At 33.1% G+C, this 22,571-nt stretch overlaps 3 protein-coding genes across 4 annotated transcripts; 2 read left to right on the forward strand and 1 right to left on the reverse strand.

The window, feature by feature from the left end:
- Positions 1-100: 100 nt before the first annotated feature.
- LOC105328228 (uncharacterized) lies at positions 101-5,988 on the forward strand. Of its 2 annotated transcripts, none has more exons than XM_034477349.2 (3): positions 101-508; positions 3,166-4,347; positions 4,448-5,988. In XM_034477349.2, the coding sequence occupies exons 2-3, from the start codon at positions 3,167-3,169 to the stop codon at positions 4,974-4,976; spliced, it is 1,710 nt and encodes a 569-aa protein (XP_034333240.2). In that variant the 5' UTR covers positions 101-508; position 3,166; the 3' UTR covers positions 4,977-5,988. The 2 variants fall into 2 exon arrangements, with proteins under 2 accessions (XP_034333240.2, XP_019922794.3); XM_020067235.3 differs by lacking the exon at positions 101-508 and adding an exon at positions 1,006-1,238.
- LOC105328231 (dnaJ homolog subfamily C member 8) lies at positions 5,762-12,939 on the reverse strand. Its single transcript, XM_011429004.4, has 9 exons — positions 12,732-12,939; positions 12,418-12,519; positions 11,898-11,954; positions 11,537-11,603; positions 11,240-11,334; positions 10,394-10,465; positions 9,683-9,774; positions 8,954-9,029; positions 5,762-7,971 (listed from the first exon to the last, which is right to left on the reverse strand). The coding sequence occupies exons 1-9, from the start codon at positions 12,825-12,827 to the stop codon at positions 7,867-7,869; spliced, it is 762 nt and encodes a 253-aa protein (XP_011427306.3). The 5' UTR covers positions 12,828-12,939; the 3' UTR covers positions 5,762-7,866.
- Positions 12,879-21,722, forward strand: LOC105328230 (peptidyl-prolyl cis-trans isomerase-like 4). The gene is made up of 13 exons (XM_066070625.1): positions 12,879-13,015; positions 13,224-13,291; positions 13,683-13,747; positions 14,198-14,315; positions 14,678-14,820; positions 15,720-15,816; positions 15,954-16,070; positions 16,937-17,061; positions 17,543-17,609; positions 17,932-18,037; positions 18,630-18,702; positions 20,116-20,245; positions 20,876-21,722. The coding sequence occupies exons 1-13, from the start codon at positions 12,946-12,948 to the stop codon at positions 21,275-21,277; spliced, it is 1,581 nt and encodes a 526-aa protein (XP_065926697.1). The 5' UTR covers positions 12,879-12,945; the 3' UTR covers positions 21,278-21,722.
- The last annotated feature ends 849 nt before the right edge of the window (positions 21,723-22,571 follow it).

Here is a 22,571-nt window from a genome sequence, read left to right on the forward strand (position 1 = left end):
CATATAAACATATGTAATAAACACTTTTTTTAAATTTAAAGATGTTCCACACGCCAGTTATGTTGGCTTTTTCTAGGAAGTTTGATATATTTTCATTTATTGTTTTTGTTGACAGCTCTATGCATAAATAAATAAGTCACAAATCTTATCTGCCCCATACACAGCCGTTAAAGATGAATGGTGGCGCAGAGGGGGTTTTTCGGTTGATGAAACTGTAATGGATTCTCTCGCATTCTGATTCGTTTGCTTTCGTGATCCAAAATTAATAATTCACGTCCCTGTTTTTCTCTACTGTCGTCAGAGTCCATGGCAGACGACAAAAACGCCATTCAGCGAGTTTCCTCTCGGTTGTAATGGGACGGTTTTGCATCATTGATGATGATTAAAGGTTTTCCGTTGACTCCAGTTAGATGGTAGCACAACGGCCATTTGTTTAGTGGAGTTTCATTGGCGAGTGTCAAAATTGGATTTTAGAGGAGAAAATTTGTTGGTGGTTCTAATTGAAAAGGTAATTATTATACTTACAAAAAATAGTTGAAAATATATGTAAGTGTCTTTATGTATTTGAGTTTGAATTTATTTAAGAAGAGGGAAAAATGTATTTATCGAGCGCTTAAAATTAGAAACATCTTTAAACGTAAGCTTCCTAAAATTTAATAACTTTGAAATTTAAAAACCTATAAATCTTATCTAACTAAAATCCAAAGATTGCTGAAGAAGATAGAGTAACAATAAAGTTTGGAATATATTACATGTATTCATCTTGGCGAGAAATTTACCAAAAAATCTATTATACATACACGTAACAATTTGATTTATTATGCGCGTAAACGAAAGCTTATTAAAAACTTTAAAGTGTTAAAAGGTAAATTTCTCATTACATGTACATACCGGGATATCTACATGACCGTAAATTATAATGAACATTATTATACTATACACCGCGGCGTGCTAGCCCTTGTAATCTAAGCCTAGTGTTTACATTTGGTTCTGTCCGATAAAAACAATTGAAGTGTCCTCCACATACACCGGCCCAACCTGTTTATATATCATTGTCTAAACGGACTTTTATGAAACTTAGCATGTCAAGTGGCGAGACTACCCTGTGCGCATAAACATTCAATTTTGGACGACTCGGACGCGTACATGTGTATGTTGTTTAATTAGTGCGGGGTTCATTTGTGTAATTGACGAATTTAAATGAGCTACATGTAGCAAATGTATAGCATGTGAAAAAGGTAAGAAAAAAGTGCCAATCTATATTATTTTGCGATCTTCGTTTCATTTACAGTATACAGTGCTACATAAGTCTTTGATATCTGTATATGCATTTAATAATTTGTGAATCAATCTCGATATGTTGTGAGTAACTGCAATTAAGACAGTTCATGTGAAAAAATTATATTTTTTTCAATTTTTATTTTTCCATCGATTCTCTGCCTCGTGCAATATTTTAATACAATACTTTCGTTATCTCGCACAATGGAAATTTGTAACATTTTCATGTATAATTCATCTTTAGAAAATCATGCAACGAAAGATTGTTTATGAACATCGTAAATAGATAATCGATTTAGAACTATATAGCACATTCATTAATTCTCACAGCAATAGTCTGTTAACTTATATTTTGACTTTACATATATACATGTTGTACAATCGCTGGAACCCTTAATCCATGGGATTAATTATCAAACAGAACGTTATACTTTTAGTAAATACCGTGATTTGCTAAATTAATCAGTAAAATATAATATCAATTAATCAGTACATTTTTATCATTGATCAAAGCACGATCAATTAATTTATATAGAATTGCACTGATACAAAAACAAAAATCCCAAACAACTTGATAATGAATTACAAATTGAAGGAGGATGAAAAGCTGCAACAGTATCTATTGCTCTCTTCCGATATATAAGGTGTTTTAAGCGATAACAAAATGTTCACGGAAAATTTTTAAATTTACAACACCAATTATAGAACGACCCCGCCTGTTTTTCCAAGTCGTCCTCAAGAGCTATAATTGTCAACACTGTAAATGTTCTGTGGTGATTGCGATTAAATTTAACTCTTTTTGACGTCACAGCGCACAAATCTGAAATTAATTTCTGTCCTCCGGCTCTCTTTGCTTTCATCATTTGAAGAGACTGATTTCATAATCGGAAAGTGCATTAATTCATTGCACAGCGATTGAGTGGGGAAAGTACAATATCAAAGGAAACTTGTTTACAGGGCTATTTTATTCGAAAACAGCTAGGGTCTAAAAATTGTTTTTGCCGTTTTGTCCTGTTATTTTTAGATTTACGCATTTACGTGTAATTTCTGCCGTTTATTTTATCAGATAGAAATAAATGAAGTTTTGAATACCGGTATAATAACCATCACCTGCATAAAAGTTAATATTCATATTCTTCACACCTCCATGATTTATCTACTAGGTTTAATGTACAATTGCACAAGAAGTAATTTTGTTTCAACAGAGAGAGAGAGAGAGAGAGAGAGAGAGTTATTTAAAAAATAATAAAGAACAACGCCCTTATTTCTATACACTATATGTATCATGTACTCATTTCACCTTTTAGCTGCACTGAAGTGCAGTGCGACATTTTTTTAAAAGTTCGAGCAAATATAAACCGACCATTGTATTACTCTGATATCGTCAAGAAAATATATAGATTTAACTTTCAGTGTGAAAAAAACAAACACTTGCTCTGTCTTTCAAGTTGAAGTACGTTGACGAACAAATACACATAAACTAATAAATCAATGCGACATATTGGGCTAGGAAGACTTGGGAGTTTACATAAACTGTGGGTGACTCGTAAATGAAAGTACAAGAACTTTTATGGATTTGTTTTTGTTATTAAATGTCATAATGAACCTTTGCAAAACTTTAAAAAAAAATCTCTTTCATAGAAAGTTAGACATGCAAGCAAGAAATGATATGTTATTTAAGGTGCAGGCATGGTTTTGTTTGATTGGTGAAAAATGTGATACAATAACGCACAAACATATCACAATCTATCAAAAAATATATCAAAACTATACATATGTACATGTACATGTATATGTATTAATTTTGAATTCACTCGTTAATCAATAGAATTTAACAGAGGTAGAATTACAATATATTTTACAACATATTTGGATTATATTTTACAGAATGCCAACTTCCAGTCAAGCTTTGATCATTCTTGCTGTTGACGGTCGTCTGCCGAAGAAGACCCCACGTCACACATATCCGGTGACGTCAGTTCCGTATCCGCTTAGAGACTATAACATGACGGAAGCCTGCATGACTCTGGAAAATTGCAACGAAGACGATGCAGATGACGTAATAAAATTATTAAAACAGGATAGACGACTTAAAGATTCTGATATGTCAGAATCTCTTTCAGAGGTTTTAAGAATATCAAGCTTTAAGGGAGCCTTGACCTTTGACCCCGTGTCAAGACTTCTGCGATGGCAAATCAATACTGAAATTCCGCAAAGTGTCCGGAATGAATATACGAGCCATTTTGAAAACCGACTACAATTTCCAAACATATACGAAAAAGAAAATATGTTCCCACAAAAGAACCAGGGGTATGCAAAATCGTCTTACATTGAAAAAGGACAGTGGTCCAACATTTATGCCCAACCAGATACTTTACACAGTCAACAAAACCTACAAACCTATAGCGAACAAAGGGCTATTACTTTAAGAAAGTCAGTAGGAGAATATCCTAATCATCAAATGCAGGGAGATAACATGGAAACAGGCAAAGAAATGGCTGAAGATGCAGACATGTTTTTAGAAAAGGAGAGATTGTATGGTAAAATGGATGCAAACACAAATAGAGGCGAAAACAACATGAAAAGAACCGTTTCGCTTCCGAGTTTATTCAAGGCAAGGATAAACAAAGATTTGTATCAGAAACTTTGTTCGTTGGGATTCCGAAAACCAAAGGAGATGAAAGAAGAAGAGAAAAGAAATGTGCTTCATCGACACAAACCACCAAGTGACCCAACGCACACGAAAGCATGGGACAATGAAGCCGTTACGGAAGATGTAGAGAATTTAGAAGACAAAGACTTCCGACTAGAAGATCTTTCATTAAAGACAGACAATCTTCATGCAGTGAACGAAGGTGGCCAAAGTATGGCAGCAAAGTTGGTGCATTTGTTCCCAAACAACCAAGAATATCAGAAATATCTTAAAGAAAGGGACGCATTTTACGAAAAATTCGACAATTACGAATCATATGCTTCAACTGGAACGGCAAACATTACTCCAAGGAGAAAAGATGACGAGTTTTTAACAGGTTATCAACGCCTTCCTGATATTCAACAAGACAAATCAAGGTTGGTGGATATTTAGCTCAGTTCTGAATATAACAAAAGTTTAGCACTGATGTACGATATTTTATGTATAGAAAATAATCTCGAGTTTATTGTTTTTTAGATGTGACGTAGCAGAAGATAATACCGATTACAGTAAAGCCAAAGGAGGGAAAGAGACCAAAAAGTCGTTATTGGAAGAAGTGAAGGAAAAATCAAACTACAGCAAATGGAAGAAAAGGAGACTGACAACAGTGCGCATGCGGAAAGAGATCCCTCCCTCCGATCCGCTCTGTGTTTGCTTTAATTTGCCAGACAACGCCATGAGTCATGGGGAAGTCAAAGCGTTAGTAGAGGAAAGTTGTGGGGGGAGTGTTAGCGAAGTTCAATTTGATCCAGTGAACGTTGTTGCTATTGACAATGATGCGCCATCCCGATGGATTGTACGCATGCGCGATATGAAAAGTCGGGATAAGTTTCTACAAACTGGGCTAATTGTGGATGGAGAGAGACGGGAAGTCAAGCTTCTAGATCTTCTTCACCAAGAGGAAGTGGATGCATATAGATTTTATGAACTAGTCCAGAAAGGAAAAGCGAAACTGCCAGGAGGTGACGCAAGTACAAAGCGGAAGAAATCAAAGGCCAACTACTGATTTGAATCCAACATACAATTCATGTGCAATATATAAAGCCTAAACACAGCTAAATAATCTGTTCAATCTTGTTAGTTTCCTTACACGATCAAATATATGTACACGATGTATGCAATTTGCGCAAATCGACTTTAATACTATTATCATCATCTTAACCCATTGTAAACGCTTATATGCTGCACCTTTGTTGTTTAACTTCTGTGCAAGATCGTTCTAACACGTTTCCGAGATGTTGCCGATGCCGGTTTTGTATACCGGTAATTCATCGTTGTGTTAATGGAAAACCAATTTGTCTGCGTAAAAAGCCTGTCACGACGCAGGGAAACGGAGTGTAAACGATCCATATGACCAACAATTTTCACTTGCCTAGCAAGAGGCAACCGGTTTATGTTTTCGCACAGGACTGAGTCACTCGATCCTGTTCACGTCATACTATCTATAAACAGTATTCTGACTAAATTGTGACGTACTACAGTACTTTTGTGCCATACTTGAAACTGGAATTCATAAAAAAAATGTACACTCCTGTCAATATATCACATCTTTATTCAATACATTTACAAATTCATACCTGTTCTGGATTTTTATTACAAATAAGTTACACTTTGCTGCAACAAATCGCTAAGTACCGTATTTGTCCAAATTTCATACGAAAGACGCCTCCTACCCCGGACATAAATTTTACATTCATTGAAAAAAAGTCCAAAATGTTATTAAATTAGTCTTTTGACAATACATTTCTTAGCAGAAATGAGGTCAACTGGGTTCTAAAATGCAGAGTAGTGGTAAATAGGACATCTACGGTATTTTTTTTTTTTACTTCTGTTTATTATTCAGTCGGTCTGTTTCATCTTTGGTGCATGTAGCAAACTCTTTAATAAATTATAATGTGGACAAAATGTCAATGTGAATCTGAAAATTAAATATTGATGGTAATTCCCTGAAAAGAAAGCTGGCATTAAAAAGATGTGGCCAACTTTGAAGTCTGCAATTGATTTTTCAAGAAGTCCCCTTTTGTGTGTTGTGAAAATGGAACTTCCAAAAAAAATACCGTAATTATCAGACTAATGAGTTTATTTGGCAGTTACATATTGGGGTTTATTTTTCATGTCAAAATACAAATCATTGATGACTTTAATGATGAGTTTCTCATTTGCAAATGAAAAGTATACAAGATTTTTTTTTTAACTTCATGAACATGAACAAAAAATGGTGTTTTGAACTTCAAATATACAACGTTCAAATTACACAAACATTTCAGTAATGTATCACAATTTCCATTTATGAACATCTCATCAAATTTCATTAACAATGATAAAGCAATTACATGACTAAAGAAAAAAACCCATCCCTGCTTTCGTTGGTTTCTACTTTGAAAAAAGGACATCTCATTTCAGAAGATAATTCAGGAATGAAAGAGACGGGAAAACCAGAACCATTGAAAACAAATGTAGCCATGAAAAATCACCAACACTTCAAGAATACTTCCACAGTACTTTAAATGAAATTGAGGCTAGCGAGACTGATCTTTAAATGCTATAAAAACAGTTGAGTATAAAAGGATGTCTGCCATTAAAGGAACATAGAACTTCCAGGCCTGAATATTGATTTCTCATTAGTTGCAATCAGCAGGTCATTTGTATTCTGCAAGATTGCTACATGATGAGCATTTAACTAAATAAGAAAAAAAAACCCTTAAAAATAAAGCTTAAAAAAAGATGCTATCAAATTCATATCACTTCTTGGTGAGATCCATATATATATATATAAAATATTTTTCTGAGAGATCTGAATTACTGGTGATGTATTAAAAAGAAGGCTGATTTGAAGTGCTGGAAATGGTATTTTTGGTGAAAAAAATTTGTATTCAGTCTGTTCTTTTTAATTGAGAAGAAACAAATTTATGACCTGTTATATTTATCTCTAAAGTCTTTAAATTTTCTAAGTACAGGAAGGGGTGGGCTCAGGTATTAAATTATTTCTTTCTTTTTTTTTTTTTTGGGGGGGGGGGGGTGATGGGTTCTGGTCGGGGATGGGGGATATAATAATAAGATCATGAAAATACAATTGGAGATACAAACTCTAACAAAAAGCAAAATAAACAAAACATGAAGCATGAACAAATGTATACATTAATTTTTTTTTAACCAAAACTTGAAGTACGGTACATATATGTAACATGGGTCAAGACTCATATTTTCAAGATCTGACTTGTTTGGGGTAAAAAACTAGCAATGTCAACAACTTATCAGTTAAAAATTGAAAAGAGACAGTATTTTATTATGTAAAATGGATACAAAACCTTTTATGAAAGAGTAACATTTTTAAAGGCAAATAATTCATTACAAAGATGAAATGTTAGAAACCAACTCTTGATATGTTTGTTAGAAATTCTTTAAAATCACAGAATTCTGATCATTTATTTATCAGAATGTCTTTTAAAAAATAATATTGTCCATGACAGATTGAAATATTATCATCTTTACCTTAGAACATTGATAAACAAAAAAGAAATTATTACATACCGGTATAAGAAAATTGTTTTGTGTGGAAAATTACATGCACAGTACCATATAAAGGTACTAGCATATAGTTGAAAATTAAACAACCACCCACACAATACTAATGCAATGGAGATGACAAAACAATCTAATAAACATCTTCATCATCATCATCATCATCATCATCAACTACAACTAACAGCTCAACATCAAAACAATGGCGGATGAAAGAAACGTTTTGTGAACAGCATCCCTCTATGCTGTAAGGTTCATGAACATAAGATGAGTATGGAATCATATCAGACACACCTCTCTCGATCATCCGTCAGCACTATGAGATAAACTATGGACAGCTACATAGAAACACACATCGCGCATGCACAACTGTACTATCGTTTTTCCGCCTTCGGTTTAGGAGGTCGGAATGTTCCTTTGGCTTTCTTGCCGCCACTTTTCCAACTTCTCCAACTGTCCACCCTGTCTGATCTGCTCTCCTGTGAATATATAAAGATAAAGATTTTCATTCCACATATATTTATATGTTCAGTGTACTGAAAGCTGAACAACCAAACCACAGATGGTCAAAGGTAAAAGCATTATTTTGATGTCACAAACGTTGATTCTACCTCATATTGGCGAAAATCAAAATTCATTGTCAGTGGCTCTTCCATTAATTTTAACTTACCCCTATGGGTAATTAATTGCATTTGCAGAACAAATTTAGAAGGTAAAAAAAAATTGTAAAAATAAGCTTTGATGTTATTATCTATTGAAAGATGTAGTTATACACGAATAACTACAACAGTGCATAAGTACCAACAAAATTTTTCATACCAGGCTTAAGTCTGTCCCAAGATATTTATACTGCACATTTGGACAATTTTTAATAATAATACACATACCTGTGAAAGAAGCGCAATTAATATCAATGAAAGAAAAAATTTCCAAGATAACTTCATATTTACATTATCATTTTCCTTCGTAAAAATTCACAGGAACAAAAACAGAATTCTGTGGAGACTTATAATGGGGAATGTTGACATCTTTTCTCCATTTGGAAGTCATTCAGAATACTTCGCACAATTTTTCAACTAATCATTTGAGTTTAATTATGACTGATGCAATGCGAAATCCTCGTAGACTTTCTATTTTTTAGCTGTGTATTGAAACCTGACAAGCTAGAGGGGGCGTTTCAAAAGGAAAATCTTGGGATTTTTTCGTACTATTGAATGAACATCGTCTGAATCAAGAGGTATTTATAAATATTGAATAATTTAAGAAAGTATGCAGAAAAAATATCTTGGGACAGACTATAACAAGTTACTCAATTTGTTTAATGCACTGTCAATGATAGTTTATAGCTTAACAAATCAAATCTAATAATTCAAGGAATATCTGATGTGTAATCTGCTGACCACCCCCAGCCTCCTTAACAAAAAAAATATAAAACATTGAAGCTGGCAAAACGATTCTAACCTCAAAGTTCTTCTTCCACTCCACTTCCTTCTTCTTTGCTTCCTCTTCATTGGCCTCTGCTTCTGCCTTGCGTTTCCTGAATGTATGCAGAACCAAAGTTTCTACTGTTTAAGTATGTGTACTGTATACAGGGAAATATTCATTGTGCCTTTTTGCCCTTGTTGTCATCAATATTCTCCCCAATTTTATTTTTGTCCCTTTCACCCTCATTGTCAGCGAGTGTATTTAAGACTGGGTGCATTTAAAGCAAACTCTCTGTGTAACAATGTTAATAAGAAAGTGTACTCTATTTATATTTCTAACTGATTGGTCATGTTCAATAAGGGGCAAAACTTTTTGAAAGTGTAGAGAGGCAAAAATTTTTTTTTTAAAAATTGGGAGAATAACCCTGAATACAGTATGTGCATGTATTTCATTATATGTGAACTTATGCTCTTGGATATGAATAACAAATAAAAATCCAAGTCCACTTTATCACATAGACAAAAAGTAAAAAAATTACGAAAATATAAATAAAATAATCTAATTAAATCCCGTAAAGAGAAGTACTTCGATATTATAATAAGTGGTTACTATTCATTACACTTGATGCTATAAGGCTAAAATAACACGAAGAACTGTCTACCTCGACCAGGTCCTAATCATTTCTGACTGTACAAACTATTCATGCCACGTTAGTGTAAATTTCATCATATTTTTGGATTGTTTTTTATTATTTATAACACTCACCGCTCATGCATATCTTTCATTTCCCTCTCTTGTCTCAATCTTTCCAAGTCTGCGAACAGTTTACAAGTCTGCACATACACTGCATGCTTTTTCTATGAAGTAAAATACAATAATACACTGTAGTCCTGAAAATATCAGTTCTTTTAAAATATTTAAGGGATTAAAAGCCCCTGGGCCCCCTAATATTTCACTGTTGAAAATATAATAGAAATTGTAAAACAACAATAGATATATAACTGTACATATACCTGTTAAACCGGCTTTTATTCTTGAATTTATTTTGCGATTAACTTCCGATTGACTGATTCATAATCACTAATGTTTGCAACCAAGCCTTATCCAGAGCAGTGTTGCTATAACAACCATATGACATGGACTGGTTTGTGGCAAGAAATATTGGCGACCACAAAGCTCTTGCTAAGCTCAAGAAAATTTCTCGCACGTGAATAAAAGTTGATTTACAGTACTGTAAATTCCTTATATTACGTAAGTACTAGTACTTATTTCTGCGATCCCGCTAGCACTGTTTTCTATCAAATCGCGAACGCGGAACATTTATTCACATTTCTTATAGGTCCCAACTCTCAGAAATTAATGGCAAGATTTTAAAATCTTCGAGGGGTGCTTCTTGCGATTTTATGCAGATATAAATTCCTGAATTAAGAATTTACAGTATGCCTAAAAGACTGATTCGTTGATTGGTTTACAGACCTTGTCTGGGTCGTCTTCTGGGACATCTGTACTCTTTCCCTCTTTTTTTAACTGCTTCTTTTTTGTTTTCATCTAAAGAATGGGTGAAGTAAACAAATAATGAAAATCATACATAGATTATGAAAATAGTACCTTTTTAATGATAGTTACTGTACAGTAAGTGAGTACTTTAAATTTGACTATTATACTGTATGTTCTCTTTCAACTGACTTCCCACAAATCTTACCAACAAATCTCACCACTTACTTCACTTTGTAATCCTTTTTATGCAGCTCAATTTATTTTTTACCACATTAGTCCTAATTTTTATACTATAGTATTAAGGGTCAATACCTTCAACATTGTAAAAAATTTCCTGTAACAAACTGTTTGCCAAGAAATATTACTTGGACAAAAAAAAATATTACATGCATATTTTGATTTTCTTACCAATAGTAAGTGTCTGACACACAAACGATTGTTGATTGTTTCTGCAATAAAAATTTACCTAAAGCATTGTTACTGTATACAAAGTTAATTTTGCAGCATATCATTTTTTGCCTTTCTTCACTTGCAAGCAATTTTGTCCCATTGTAAATTTGCACCGACAAAGTTGTGTTTAAAGAGAGATAATTTCAGTCATTGGAATTCACCAAATTATAAATTTGCTTGCTGACAACAACAGCAAAAGGGACGAAAATAAAATGGGGCGTATATTTCCCGGTATACAGTATCATATACTATAAGGTGAAATTTTATCACAGAAACAAGCTCCTGTGCTCTAACATATTCTTTAATATGTCATAATTTTAAAGAATTTTTCATCAATCATATTTCTTAGTTTTTATAATGTTACAGTAATCTTACCATTTCATCCACTCGAGCTTTGGCCTCCTCTATAATTTCCTGACACCTCTTCATTCCTTCATCATTGACTAATACTTTGTAGGCTTTGTTCACAGCTACAAGTCACAAAATGGAGAAAATCTTAGAGGTATAATGTAAAATATCAGATGCCCAAAATACTCCACTTTGTAAGTATATGGAAAGTTTGCTTCCATTTTAATTTTACCAAATTTGATCCCTCTTATTTCTTTAAAAGAGAATTTTTTTATTTGGGGATACATTTATTTCTCAATTCTGTAATATGGTAAAAGAACTCACCATCAAATGCTTTTTGTGCTCGTATCAAATCATCCTGATTTTTATCTGGATGGACCAATATTGACATCTAATAAAAAAAAAATGTACATCCAAAAGCATAAATATTGTTTATCAAAAAATGTCTTATTCTACTCTGGTGAAATCAATGGCCAATATGATCCACATAATCATTGTGTTTATCTTGATTCAGATTTGATTTATTATAATCTGTAGACTGTTGAATTCATTACATTAATTTGAATTGCATTAATTTTTTTTTTTACTTCATTAAATTATCTGCACAGTACCACAAAAAACCTTCTCACAAGAGACCAGAATTAATTTGTGATGGTACATGCATTGTATGTAACATTAAAATCACCTGTCTGTATTTCTTCTTGATCTCTGCTATAGGAACGTCAGGATCAATGTTTAGTACCTAAAAACATACACAAATAAACATGTACAGTTGTACACACTATAACCTGTGAGTGCACAATATTCAGCATCTGAATATCAAGGAATGGAGAGAAGTAGCCTAATACATACTAGGTTAAACTATCGTAATGTTGCAGTCTTTAAAAAAGAATAACATTGCCATTACAGCTGCATTGTAAACTGATAGCTAAATTAAGGTCCTAAAATCAACAGGGTCCAAATTTCGATGGTGGTCATTTTTTGTCTACATATCGTTCGTTGTTGCAGAAACATGAGCAGTTTTGCAAGCAATGATTAAAATTAACGATAAACATCTTTAATTTCAAAATTATTGTTCATTCGTAAAGTACGACACCCTAGATTAAAACTGTTGAAATAAAACAAGGAAAGGTCTGATATTCTTCATCATCTGCATGGCAATTGAAACCTCATAACACAATTTTGACTTGACAGAAAGTACTTACATCAAATGGGTTTAAGTTGAAGTAAGTGGAACCTGGTCTGTTAAGTTTGTCTATCTGCTGTTTTGAAGTTAAAACTGAATCTCTGTGTTCAATAGCTTTGACCTAAACAAAACATTTTTAAAAACTATGGCATGATAATATTACGCAAGATACTGTCAATGATAAATGTTTGAACCCCTCTAGAGGAAAAAAGCACCAATGATGTTTTCCTTTGAGAAAGAATCATATTATTTTATTTTTTCTATTTAGAGGAAATTCGAGTTTGCATTTACTTGCAAAAAACATATTTTTTTTAGTTCAATAGGATGATTTACCTCCTGGTAAAAAGAATCGAATGCGTCCCCCGATCCACCCGCCTCCTCTTTAGTTTTTTCCGTTGTCTGAGTTTCAGTTGAAGTGTCAGTTGCCATTTTCTCAGATTTTTTCGGAAAAATAGACAAACGAAGGGACAATTTTATCTCCCAACACAGGAGAGCACTGAACTGCTGAAAGCTTGCCGAAAACCGACCAAAACCCAAAAAGCCCACAATGTCGGTTATCTTGGAAACTTCTCTTGGCGAAATTACAATTGATTTATTTACTGACGAACGACCACGCTGTAAGTAATATGGATACTTAGATAAAACGATCTGTACATTTTAAAGCGAATTTTAATCATGTTTTCGAATTTCCTCTGCAAATGGTACAAAAGCTAAAAACGCTAATTTAATATCATGTTCCCATGAATAATTCGAAGACAGTAATGATGAAAGACTAATCAACATTGTTGTTGAAACGAAATTAATTTTGATATTTATTTTTTTCAGCATGTTTGAATTTCTTGAAGCTGTGTAAAATCAAGTACTACAATTTCTCTTTGTTTTACTCTGTACAGGTAAGATAATCATTTAATTGAACCGTTAATTGTTGTCCCTCATGTGCACTTCCATACCGTTGTGTTTTTGCTTTTCTTATTTTTGTACCATGTTTTGATTTAAATAGAGATAGCCAATGAGATTTATTCATTATATAACAGAAAACTTCAACAACATTGTACATGTATTTTATCGTAGAGATTTTCAATCAAGATTTTTGAAAATTTACCGATGTGCATGTGTTGATAATGCATTAAAAGCGCTTAGATATTACAGTATGGCCATGCATCTGACATTGCATTGTGTATTCAGATGATCAATAAAAAATGGGGGCTGACTATACCAGTATTAAACAACAGAATCCGAAAAATCACACAAAAATGAATTTGACAATATTGCTCACTTTTATAGAGAAACCTTGTTGCCCAGACTGGTGATCCTACAGGAACTGGCAAGGGAGGAGAGTCCATTTATGGGTGAAGACATTAATGAAATCAATGAAATAAAATAGGTTCCTGTTTCAAAAAAGAAGCTGTAGTAACTGTTCTTTGTGAGCACTATGTCTTATTAGACATCGAAAAAATATAATTGAATTTTTTACACTACATGTAAATAAAAACTTTTTAAAATAATTTCCATGATTTCATTATAAATGTTTTATCATTCATTGATGTCCTTTGAATTAATAAGATAATTATTCAGATAATTTTAATTTTGGAGGATCAATTATGCACATTGCAAAACATTTTTCACAGATCTGATTTTGACTTCAGTCACTTGAAATTTGATTACAAGAGTTTAACAAAAATGTCATACTTGTATGTTACATACACTGGATATAACAAAGGTTTTTTTTCAAAGTGAATGTTAGGTGCAGTTCTTTAAACTTATCAATTTTATTTATCATTCTTTTGAATCTTGTTTAGAAAGCTATATGGAGAGCAAGCAAAGTTCTTTGAGATGGAGCAAGCACCAAGAATGAAGCATTCCCGCGCTGGTCTAGTTTCCATGGTAAATAATGGACAGAATATGCATGGATCCCAGGTAAAAAATAAAATTGGGCAACATTAACAAAATTTAAAAAAAATGTAAATGGCCTAGCTACTGTAGAATAATCTAATTAAAATTTACATAAAAAAGAAATAAAAAGTAAACATAAGATCTTGTTAAAAAAAATCAATCTGTTACTAGTTGTAAAATTTTTTGCATTTGAAGATAAAATTCTAATGTCATGATTTAAATGCTGCAATCAGCTGCCTTTTTCTCTTGGCAAATTACCAGTATATCACTTAATCTTCAAGTTTGAAATAAAAACTATTTTAAAGAGCTGTATTAGACTGTGTATTGAGAAATTAGAAAAAAAACTTTTTGTGGCAAGTTGAAAAAAAAAATTCTGTTTGTTTCAGTTCTTCATAACATTGGCAGACAATCTGGATTACTTGGATGGTAAGCACACAGTGTTTGGAGAGGTGGCTGAAGGGATGGATGTGTTGATGGAAATTAATGAAGCCTACTGTGACGAGGACAACAGACCGTACAAAGATATCAGGTGGGTGTGTGTATTACACGCTCAGTGAATGAGATGGCAGTACTGTAAATTCCTAATTAAACGCGAGGAATTAATATTTGCGTAAAATCGCGAGAAGCCCGTCTTGCGAATTCTAAAATCTCGCTTTTAATTTTGGGAGACATGTAAACTACATGAAACAATGATGAAATTTCGCCATTCGCGATTTTATGTTCTCGCGATTTGATGGTAAATCGTTGAATCGCGGAATTAAGTACTCGCGTAAAATAAGGAATCTACAGTATACTGTGGTTTCATTAATATTCAAGGGTATCAATATTCGTGGATAAAGTGAAAATCACAGTTTCATGGATACGTAAATTCGTGGCCTGCAATGACCCTATCAATACAAGATGTTAATAGAAATTGCACTTCAATGAACATTTAATTTCGTGGATCAACTTAATAATGAAATCTACGAAAATTGGTATTCAACGAATATTGATGAAACCACAGTAGAACAGAGGGTTGTCTCTAAGACTTGTAGGCGGGGATTTCCCCCGCCTATAATGCCTTAATTAATTACCCAGCTATTATTGCACTTCAAACACAATGTAGCTATAAGCAAGATCCCCAGACCCCCTTCTACTTTTTTATTTCTTCCTTCTACCTCATATTTTTAGAGACAACCCTGAGAACATATAAAGGTGGTAAGAATAGGAAATAAAAAACTGTTTTGATTATTGCATTGGTGTACAGGCATAAAATTTAAGTTTAAGTATTAAATTAATTTTGTTTAAGATAAAGAACTGTTGAATAACTAATTTTGGGAAGCTGAACAGTAACTGCATGTCAAACAACTTGTAAAAATCACTTACATCCTGATCATTCATTCATTGACTTTTAATTAGAAATTTTTCTGCATGCTTTCATTTTGGTAGAATATACCACACTATAGTACTTGATGATCCATATGATGATCCGGATGGACTAGAAGTTCCGGACAAGTCCCCAGAACCCACCAAAGAACAATTAGACGTAAGTCCATCAGACTGACATGAACTTAGATACATTTACAGTCCATCTCCTACAGAAATAATAACCGACACATGGTGACATGTATGATGTCAGAATATGGGAAAACTCTAACATGATGATTGTATGTATATTTTCAGACTGTCAGAATTGGTGCTGATGAGGAGGTGGATGATTTCAAAGGGATGACGGAGGAAGAAGTCAGGGAGATACTGGAGGAGAAGGAAGCCAAAGCAAACGCCCAGATTCTGGAAATGGTGAGAACGTTTGAAGAGATTTTATTTCCAGATCTTATCTGTAACTGCATATGGTTTTGGAGAGACCTAAATTCTAAAACATAACATATACCAGAATAAACTTTATTTGTAGTGAGTGAATGTTTTTAATATAATTCTTTTGAATTAATTTTGCTGAACAGTTTAAGTGCAGTAACTCTTGATTTGACATGTCAGAACTACATGTAGAACCATTTTGACAAGAGCTTGGACTTTGGGTAGTTGTGTCAAACAGCAATGTGACGTAGGCCTGTCTATTTCACTGCTGGCCACTCAGCCATTGCTCTTTGAAATCAACAGGATTTGTCTGGCTTTTGAGCTAAAACTACGCAATCGGTGTATATTTCGCTTGAAACCGCGTCATTTTTAACTTGTTTTGACGCAAGAAATAGAGAGCTTAAACCTCCAGAAAGTCCAAAGCCTTGTTAAAATGGTTATAAATACAAAGTTAGCAATCATTGTTTTACATTAAAAATTAGCTGGAGGCATATGAGACATGGTGTCTGTTTTGTGTTAAAGTGTTTTAAACTTCTACCTAATTTGAACTTGCACCTCATTCAGACTGTGAATGTGAAATATGTTCAATGGGTCCTAGAGAATTTTTGTAATTTGCACCCCATACATCTGAATTTATTGGACTGTAAAGTACAAAACAGATATGAAGTGTTATCACATTCAAAGACATTGAAAAATGTAAATATTTAAGAAGTGAATTCATGCCAATATATTATTATGAGAATATTGTTTAAATGTTCATGTAAGTTATAAATGTCCCTGTTTACAGTATCAAGAGGTGTTTGTTTTTACAGTATTTACAGTATTCACAGTTGTCTGTGTTTGTCTGACAGGTTGGGGACCTCCCTGATGCCGAGGTGAAGCCCGAGGACAATGTCCTGTTTGTCTGTAAGCTGAATCCTGTCACAACCGATGAAGACCTGGAGGTCATTTTTTCCAGATTTGGAACCATTAAAAGGTTTTTCATAACTTGAGAGCTTTCTTTTGTTAAGAATTGCCATTGCTTTACCTATGTAGGGCTAAAAGCATCACAGTATCCTATACTCTATCTCAAAAACTCAAACAAACAAACAATTTGTAAGGGAGATACGCATTTTGTAAGAGAGAAATAGAGACAAACAGAGAGAGAGAGAGAGACAGACAGACAGACAGACAGAGAGAGAGAGAGAGAGAGACAGAAACAGAAAGATAGACAGAGAGAGAGAGAGAAACAGAGAGAGACAGAGAGAGAACTAAATTAATATTGTAAATAGGCACTGATGCAAATAATTCTCTTTGGGCATTTTTTAAATTACATATTATGTATGAAATTTTTGTATACTAGACTGAAAAAGAAAACATCATGGTTGAAGTGAAATTAATAAGACTTTTAGTGTTTAATTTGAAAAACTTTGTATTCATCAGCATAGTGTGTTTTATTCAATTTTTCCTCTTTTAAGCTGTGAAGTGATCAGGGACCACAAAACCAAAGAATCCTTGCAATATGCTTTCATTGAGTTCGAAAAGGTGAGTTTACACTTTATCCACCATTATGTATAATGAGAAAATCAATAATAACACTTAGTCTAATAGAATCATTTTAGAAATCTGTATATTCATGTAAATGTACTTGGAAAAGTAAGTATGTAGTTCTGAGGTTGATATATTTTTTTAAAAAGCGGTGAAGTCTTATACAATTGTACATGTTATTTATGATAAACATGCTTATTTGTAAGAGCACACTCACTTGTTGTTTCTATACACACATATACACTTTACATATTGTATTTTGTAAAAATAAATACACTGCTGTTTTGAATGCATTGGTGTTTTTTTTACTTGTACACAGAATGAGGACTGTGAGAGTGCCTATTTCAAGATGGACAACGTACTGATAGACGACCGCAGGATACATGTCGACTTCAGCCAGTCCGTCGCCAAGCTCCACGGCAAAGGTTAGTCACAGAAACATAAGGTAGTACAGTGTAATGGATTACAAACGGAATGCATCTGTAGCTAAGCTTCATGGGAAAGGTTAATCATCAATAAGGTTACATTCAACATCTAATGGTTACAAATGGAGTGCAGGGGTAAAAGTCAGGATAAATTCTTGTAAATATCTATCCTTTAACATCAATCAGTGATTTGAGGATGTCTATGTTTAAATAGTTATGATAAAGGATTATCCATGGTTTGTGATTAAGTACCTAACAATTTGTGACTTTTGTACAAAATTTTTGTATTTTCTTTTTCATTACAAATATGTTGAACAAATGTCAGAACACTGAAATTTCCATTAAAATTATTGAAGATTTTATATATGAATCTACTAAATAGCATCTATTAAGCCAATAAAATCCCTAGATAAACTGATTTAATTATATTATGCTTAATATTCTTGTTTTTGTATGATACAATAAAATTTAATTAACACTTAATCATTTTTTATCACAAATTATTGAAATATTATCTCCTTAAACAGTTTTGCTTATCCTGTTTGTTCTTATCATGGGATTTGGTTTCTATTTATTATTAATTTTTTGTCAGGCAAAGATGAAAAAAAGTCAGAAGAAGTGAAGGAGAAATATGTGATCCGGGATCGGCTCACGCGACAAGACAAGTATCCTTTATCTAAACACAGGATCACCGAGTTCTGTGAAGTTTGTATCATTGGTAACAAATATTGACTGATAAGATTTGTCAATACCATTGCATGTTACAATGTATATAAGTGAAATGAAAAAACGAACATCCAAAATTTCATCAAAAATTAGAAAAACTATAGATACACTGTATACAGGGTAATTTTTTTAGCCCATGTTATTTTCGCCCCTCTACACTTGCTATCAGTTTTGCCTTGTCTTGAATTCACCCAGACACATTTGTGCTAAGAGAAAGATATTATAAAAAATATGAATTTGCTCAGTCTTTAATTCACCTGCTGACAACGAAGGCAAAAGGGACAAAATTAAAATGGGGGCAAATATTTCCCTGTATACAGTATGATTACAAGGAGCTCTTGATGTACTTATTTACAGCACAATATCTATACAGTAAAAACATGTTTTCGAAAGGAAATATATAATGAAAGGAAAAACATGCAATATGTGTCACTCAGGGGGACAAGATACAGATTTTTATTTTAAACATGTAAGAGTATTCAAAACATATGATGGAAACAAAAAAAAAATCTTAATTTAGATATAATTATGAAACAATTTAACCTATTTACATTGTAGAGACATAGTATGTAATACCCAGTAATTACTATAATTACTATATTATAGCTTTACACTTAAAAGCTGAACACTGCTCGTAAATAAGCACTGTCTGCCATATTTCTCTTTCATCACTGCTGTCCCTACAACCCTTATATAAGAGACAGGTCTCTGAACAGTTTAAAGTACGGTACTTCGCTGTAGAGGTCTCACCTGTGTGGACGTTCATCTTGCCTCGCCGTGTTACTCGGTCGCGATAAAATTATCATTATTTTACGCACTTTTTTTCAAGCCAGGAGAATACTAATGAGGTAAATTGGTCAATGCATTATTTTCAAACATTAATTATAAGGACACAGAATGAGAAATAGATGCATAAAGTCAAAAGACCATGAAAGTAATACTACAAAATCGAGTGGTTTATATACCAGGTCTCTGTGTGATGGTGCATACCGTATTAACAAGCAGCGATCAGCTTTAAGCATAAAGTAACAGAGGGTCAAATGATCATGCACATTCCTAAGGGGTCTGGACCCATCCCTGGAAACTAAAAAAACTTTTTTATTTCACTTATTAAGTTTGTGAAAACTACCGGTAGATCAATTTTTAAATTAGCATGATTTCATTGTACATATATTTTTTATTAAGTTTGTGAAAACTACCGGTAAATCAATTTTTAAATTAGCATGATTTCATTGTGCATATATTTTTTCTTAATAAATTGTTTAAACTTAAAGCTATTCTTAAGTATGCATTAAGAAAAATTTCTTATTTAAGCATAATTGAAGTGTTACATTTTCTTAACCTTGTAAAAGTCGATATGATTTAGTGTTTGATGATGATGACGACGATGACAAGAAAAAGAAATCAAAGAAGAAAAAGAAACACAAAGAAAGAAAGCAAAGTGAAAGTGAAAGTGATGATGAGTCATATAAGAAGAAAAAGGTATGTGGCATCTGTTATTTTGTTTACAGCAACTGTGTGTGAAAGAGATGGTAAAGCATATAAAAAGAAAACGTTTTAAACTTCGAATTCAAGATATTTTGAAATTGAAAAAAGTGACATTTGTTATTTTGTTATTAGCATAAAATAGCTAAACCATTGAAATCTATTTATATTTCTGTAAAGAATTTTTATGTAAATAGCAAGTTTCCATTCATCAATTTTGATATTGTTGATCCCTTATTTTATGCTATTCAAGTACTTAATTCTACGATTTAAACAATTTGTATTGGAGCACAAATATTAAGAGTTGCAAAATTGTTCTCTCTATGATTTCATTTTAACATTAGTTAACAACAGTTAGAGAAATTATAGCAAGATTTTATTAAAATATTGATCCCCCTTATCTAATCAGGCCCCGGGGCCATAAAACTTAGGCCAGCTCACTTTTGATCTCAGTCTCACTTTTCCACTATATGTTCCTTTTGTAAAAGTGAGATTTAGATCATAAGTAAGCTCGTCTAAGTTTTATGGCCCCGGGGCCTGGACTAATCAATATTAATATTTTGAGTAATTAAATTTATTTTATAAGCATACTCATAAGCACTCATTATTCTCACATTTGTTTTCCAGAGGGGCAATAGTAGATCAAGTAGCCCTAGAAGAAAAGACAGACGCTCGAGTCGATCACGGAGTCCAGTACACAGAGCTCAATTTCCACAGAGAACACGCAGGGAAGAGGAGGATCATGGGAATTCCTGGCAGAAAAAGTCAAAACATCACGACAACAGAAATAGGCGGGACAGATACAGTTCATCACCAGAGAGGGCAAAGTTGAAAAGGTCATCGGAAAGGTCATACGAGGATAGAGAAAGGAGGAGTGATAGAGACAGTAGAGATAGAAGGAGTGATAGAGACAGTTATAGGGAATCTGAGGAGAGGAATAGAGACCGAAGGAGGAGTAGAGAAAGAGAGAAGGACAGGAATAGAGATAGAGATGGGGATAGAGACAGATATAGGGATAAAAGACGATGAGGCCATACTTCTATTTAAATGTTTTGTGAAGAAAAAAATTTGGTTAGCAAAAAAAATAAAAATAAAATCTTAAACTTCTTTATATTTATTGTTTTGTTTTTTTTACAGAACAGTTAACACTCATAAACAACTTTGCTTAAAAATTATCACATTGAATCTTTGTGGATCATGATGGAAGTAATCAGGGGTCTAAGTTTGTTATATGTTCAGATTTATTAATATCGACTGTGATAAAATTTTATCTGCTTACTTCAACCTTGGGATGCTGTTACTTGCAGTACCAAGTTTCACTGCAGTTACATGTTTGTATATGTATAGCTGATGTTACAGAGAACTTTTTAGTCTTGAATTGACAGTCCCTTGTTTATTGTGCACACTATACCAAGTCCTGAATTTAGTTTGTATTAATAATTATAACGATCATAATACGAGTCTTCTTTCATTTTGTACATTGTTTTGGTTTTAGATAGATATCAGCTAAAGACCAATCGCTCTCGATCTACAGTAAACACAGTTCTAAGGTACATATTTTCACACGAAAAAAAAATAGCTTAGATCATCATGATATACTGATTTACAATAGTTCCAAAAGTGCAAAGCAAGCTTATGGTGTGGCATGTGCGCCCATCTTGTCGCATAGCCAATAGGCCATAAAACTAAGACATATTTTCTTTTAACCGGAGTATCACGTATACATTAATCTTGTACTATTGAACCAATGAACAACGGAAGCAAAACTGCCCAAAACAGCACAACTAATAATACACCCGAAAGGGATCATTTTGCATTGCATCAGCCATTAATAAGCCCGGATGATAACGTTGAAAAATCGCGCGAGGTGCCCCGAGTACTTCCGAATGGAGATAAGATGTAAACATTTCTCATTATAAATCTCAGTACGAAATTTGTTTTCGTTCCTGTGAAATTTTATGAGTTAAAAGAGATATTTTGTCAATGAAGATATCTTGGATATTTTCCATTTCATTGATTTCATTTACTGTACTTCTTTCACGGGTATGTGTATTTTGATTAAAAATCGTCAAAAAGTGATGGAAGCAATAAGTTGGGACAGACTAGAGATGAAAAAGGGTTAGTCTCAACTTATTCAATCTCATTAAGCTGTATTTCCTTTTTGTCCATGGATAAGGAGTAGTCTATTAACTATCAAATGTAGGTCCCCACTAATTGGAATACTGAAAACTAATTTGAATTCGTGATGACTTTATTCATACATTAAACATTTATAGACTGATTTCCATGACCATTTTGTTAATTTTCCTAACTGAGGCTTTTT

This window comes from Magallana gigas, chromosome 9 (assembly GCF_963853765.1).
Source record: "Magallana gigas chromosome 9, xbMagGiga1.1, whole genome shotgun sequence".
Classification (NCBI taxonomy): Eukaryota; Metazoa; Mollusca; class Bivalvia; order Ostreida; family Ostreidae; genus Magallana; species Magallana gigas.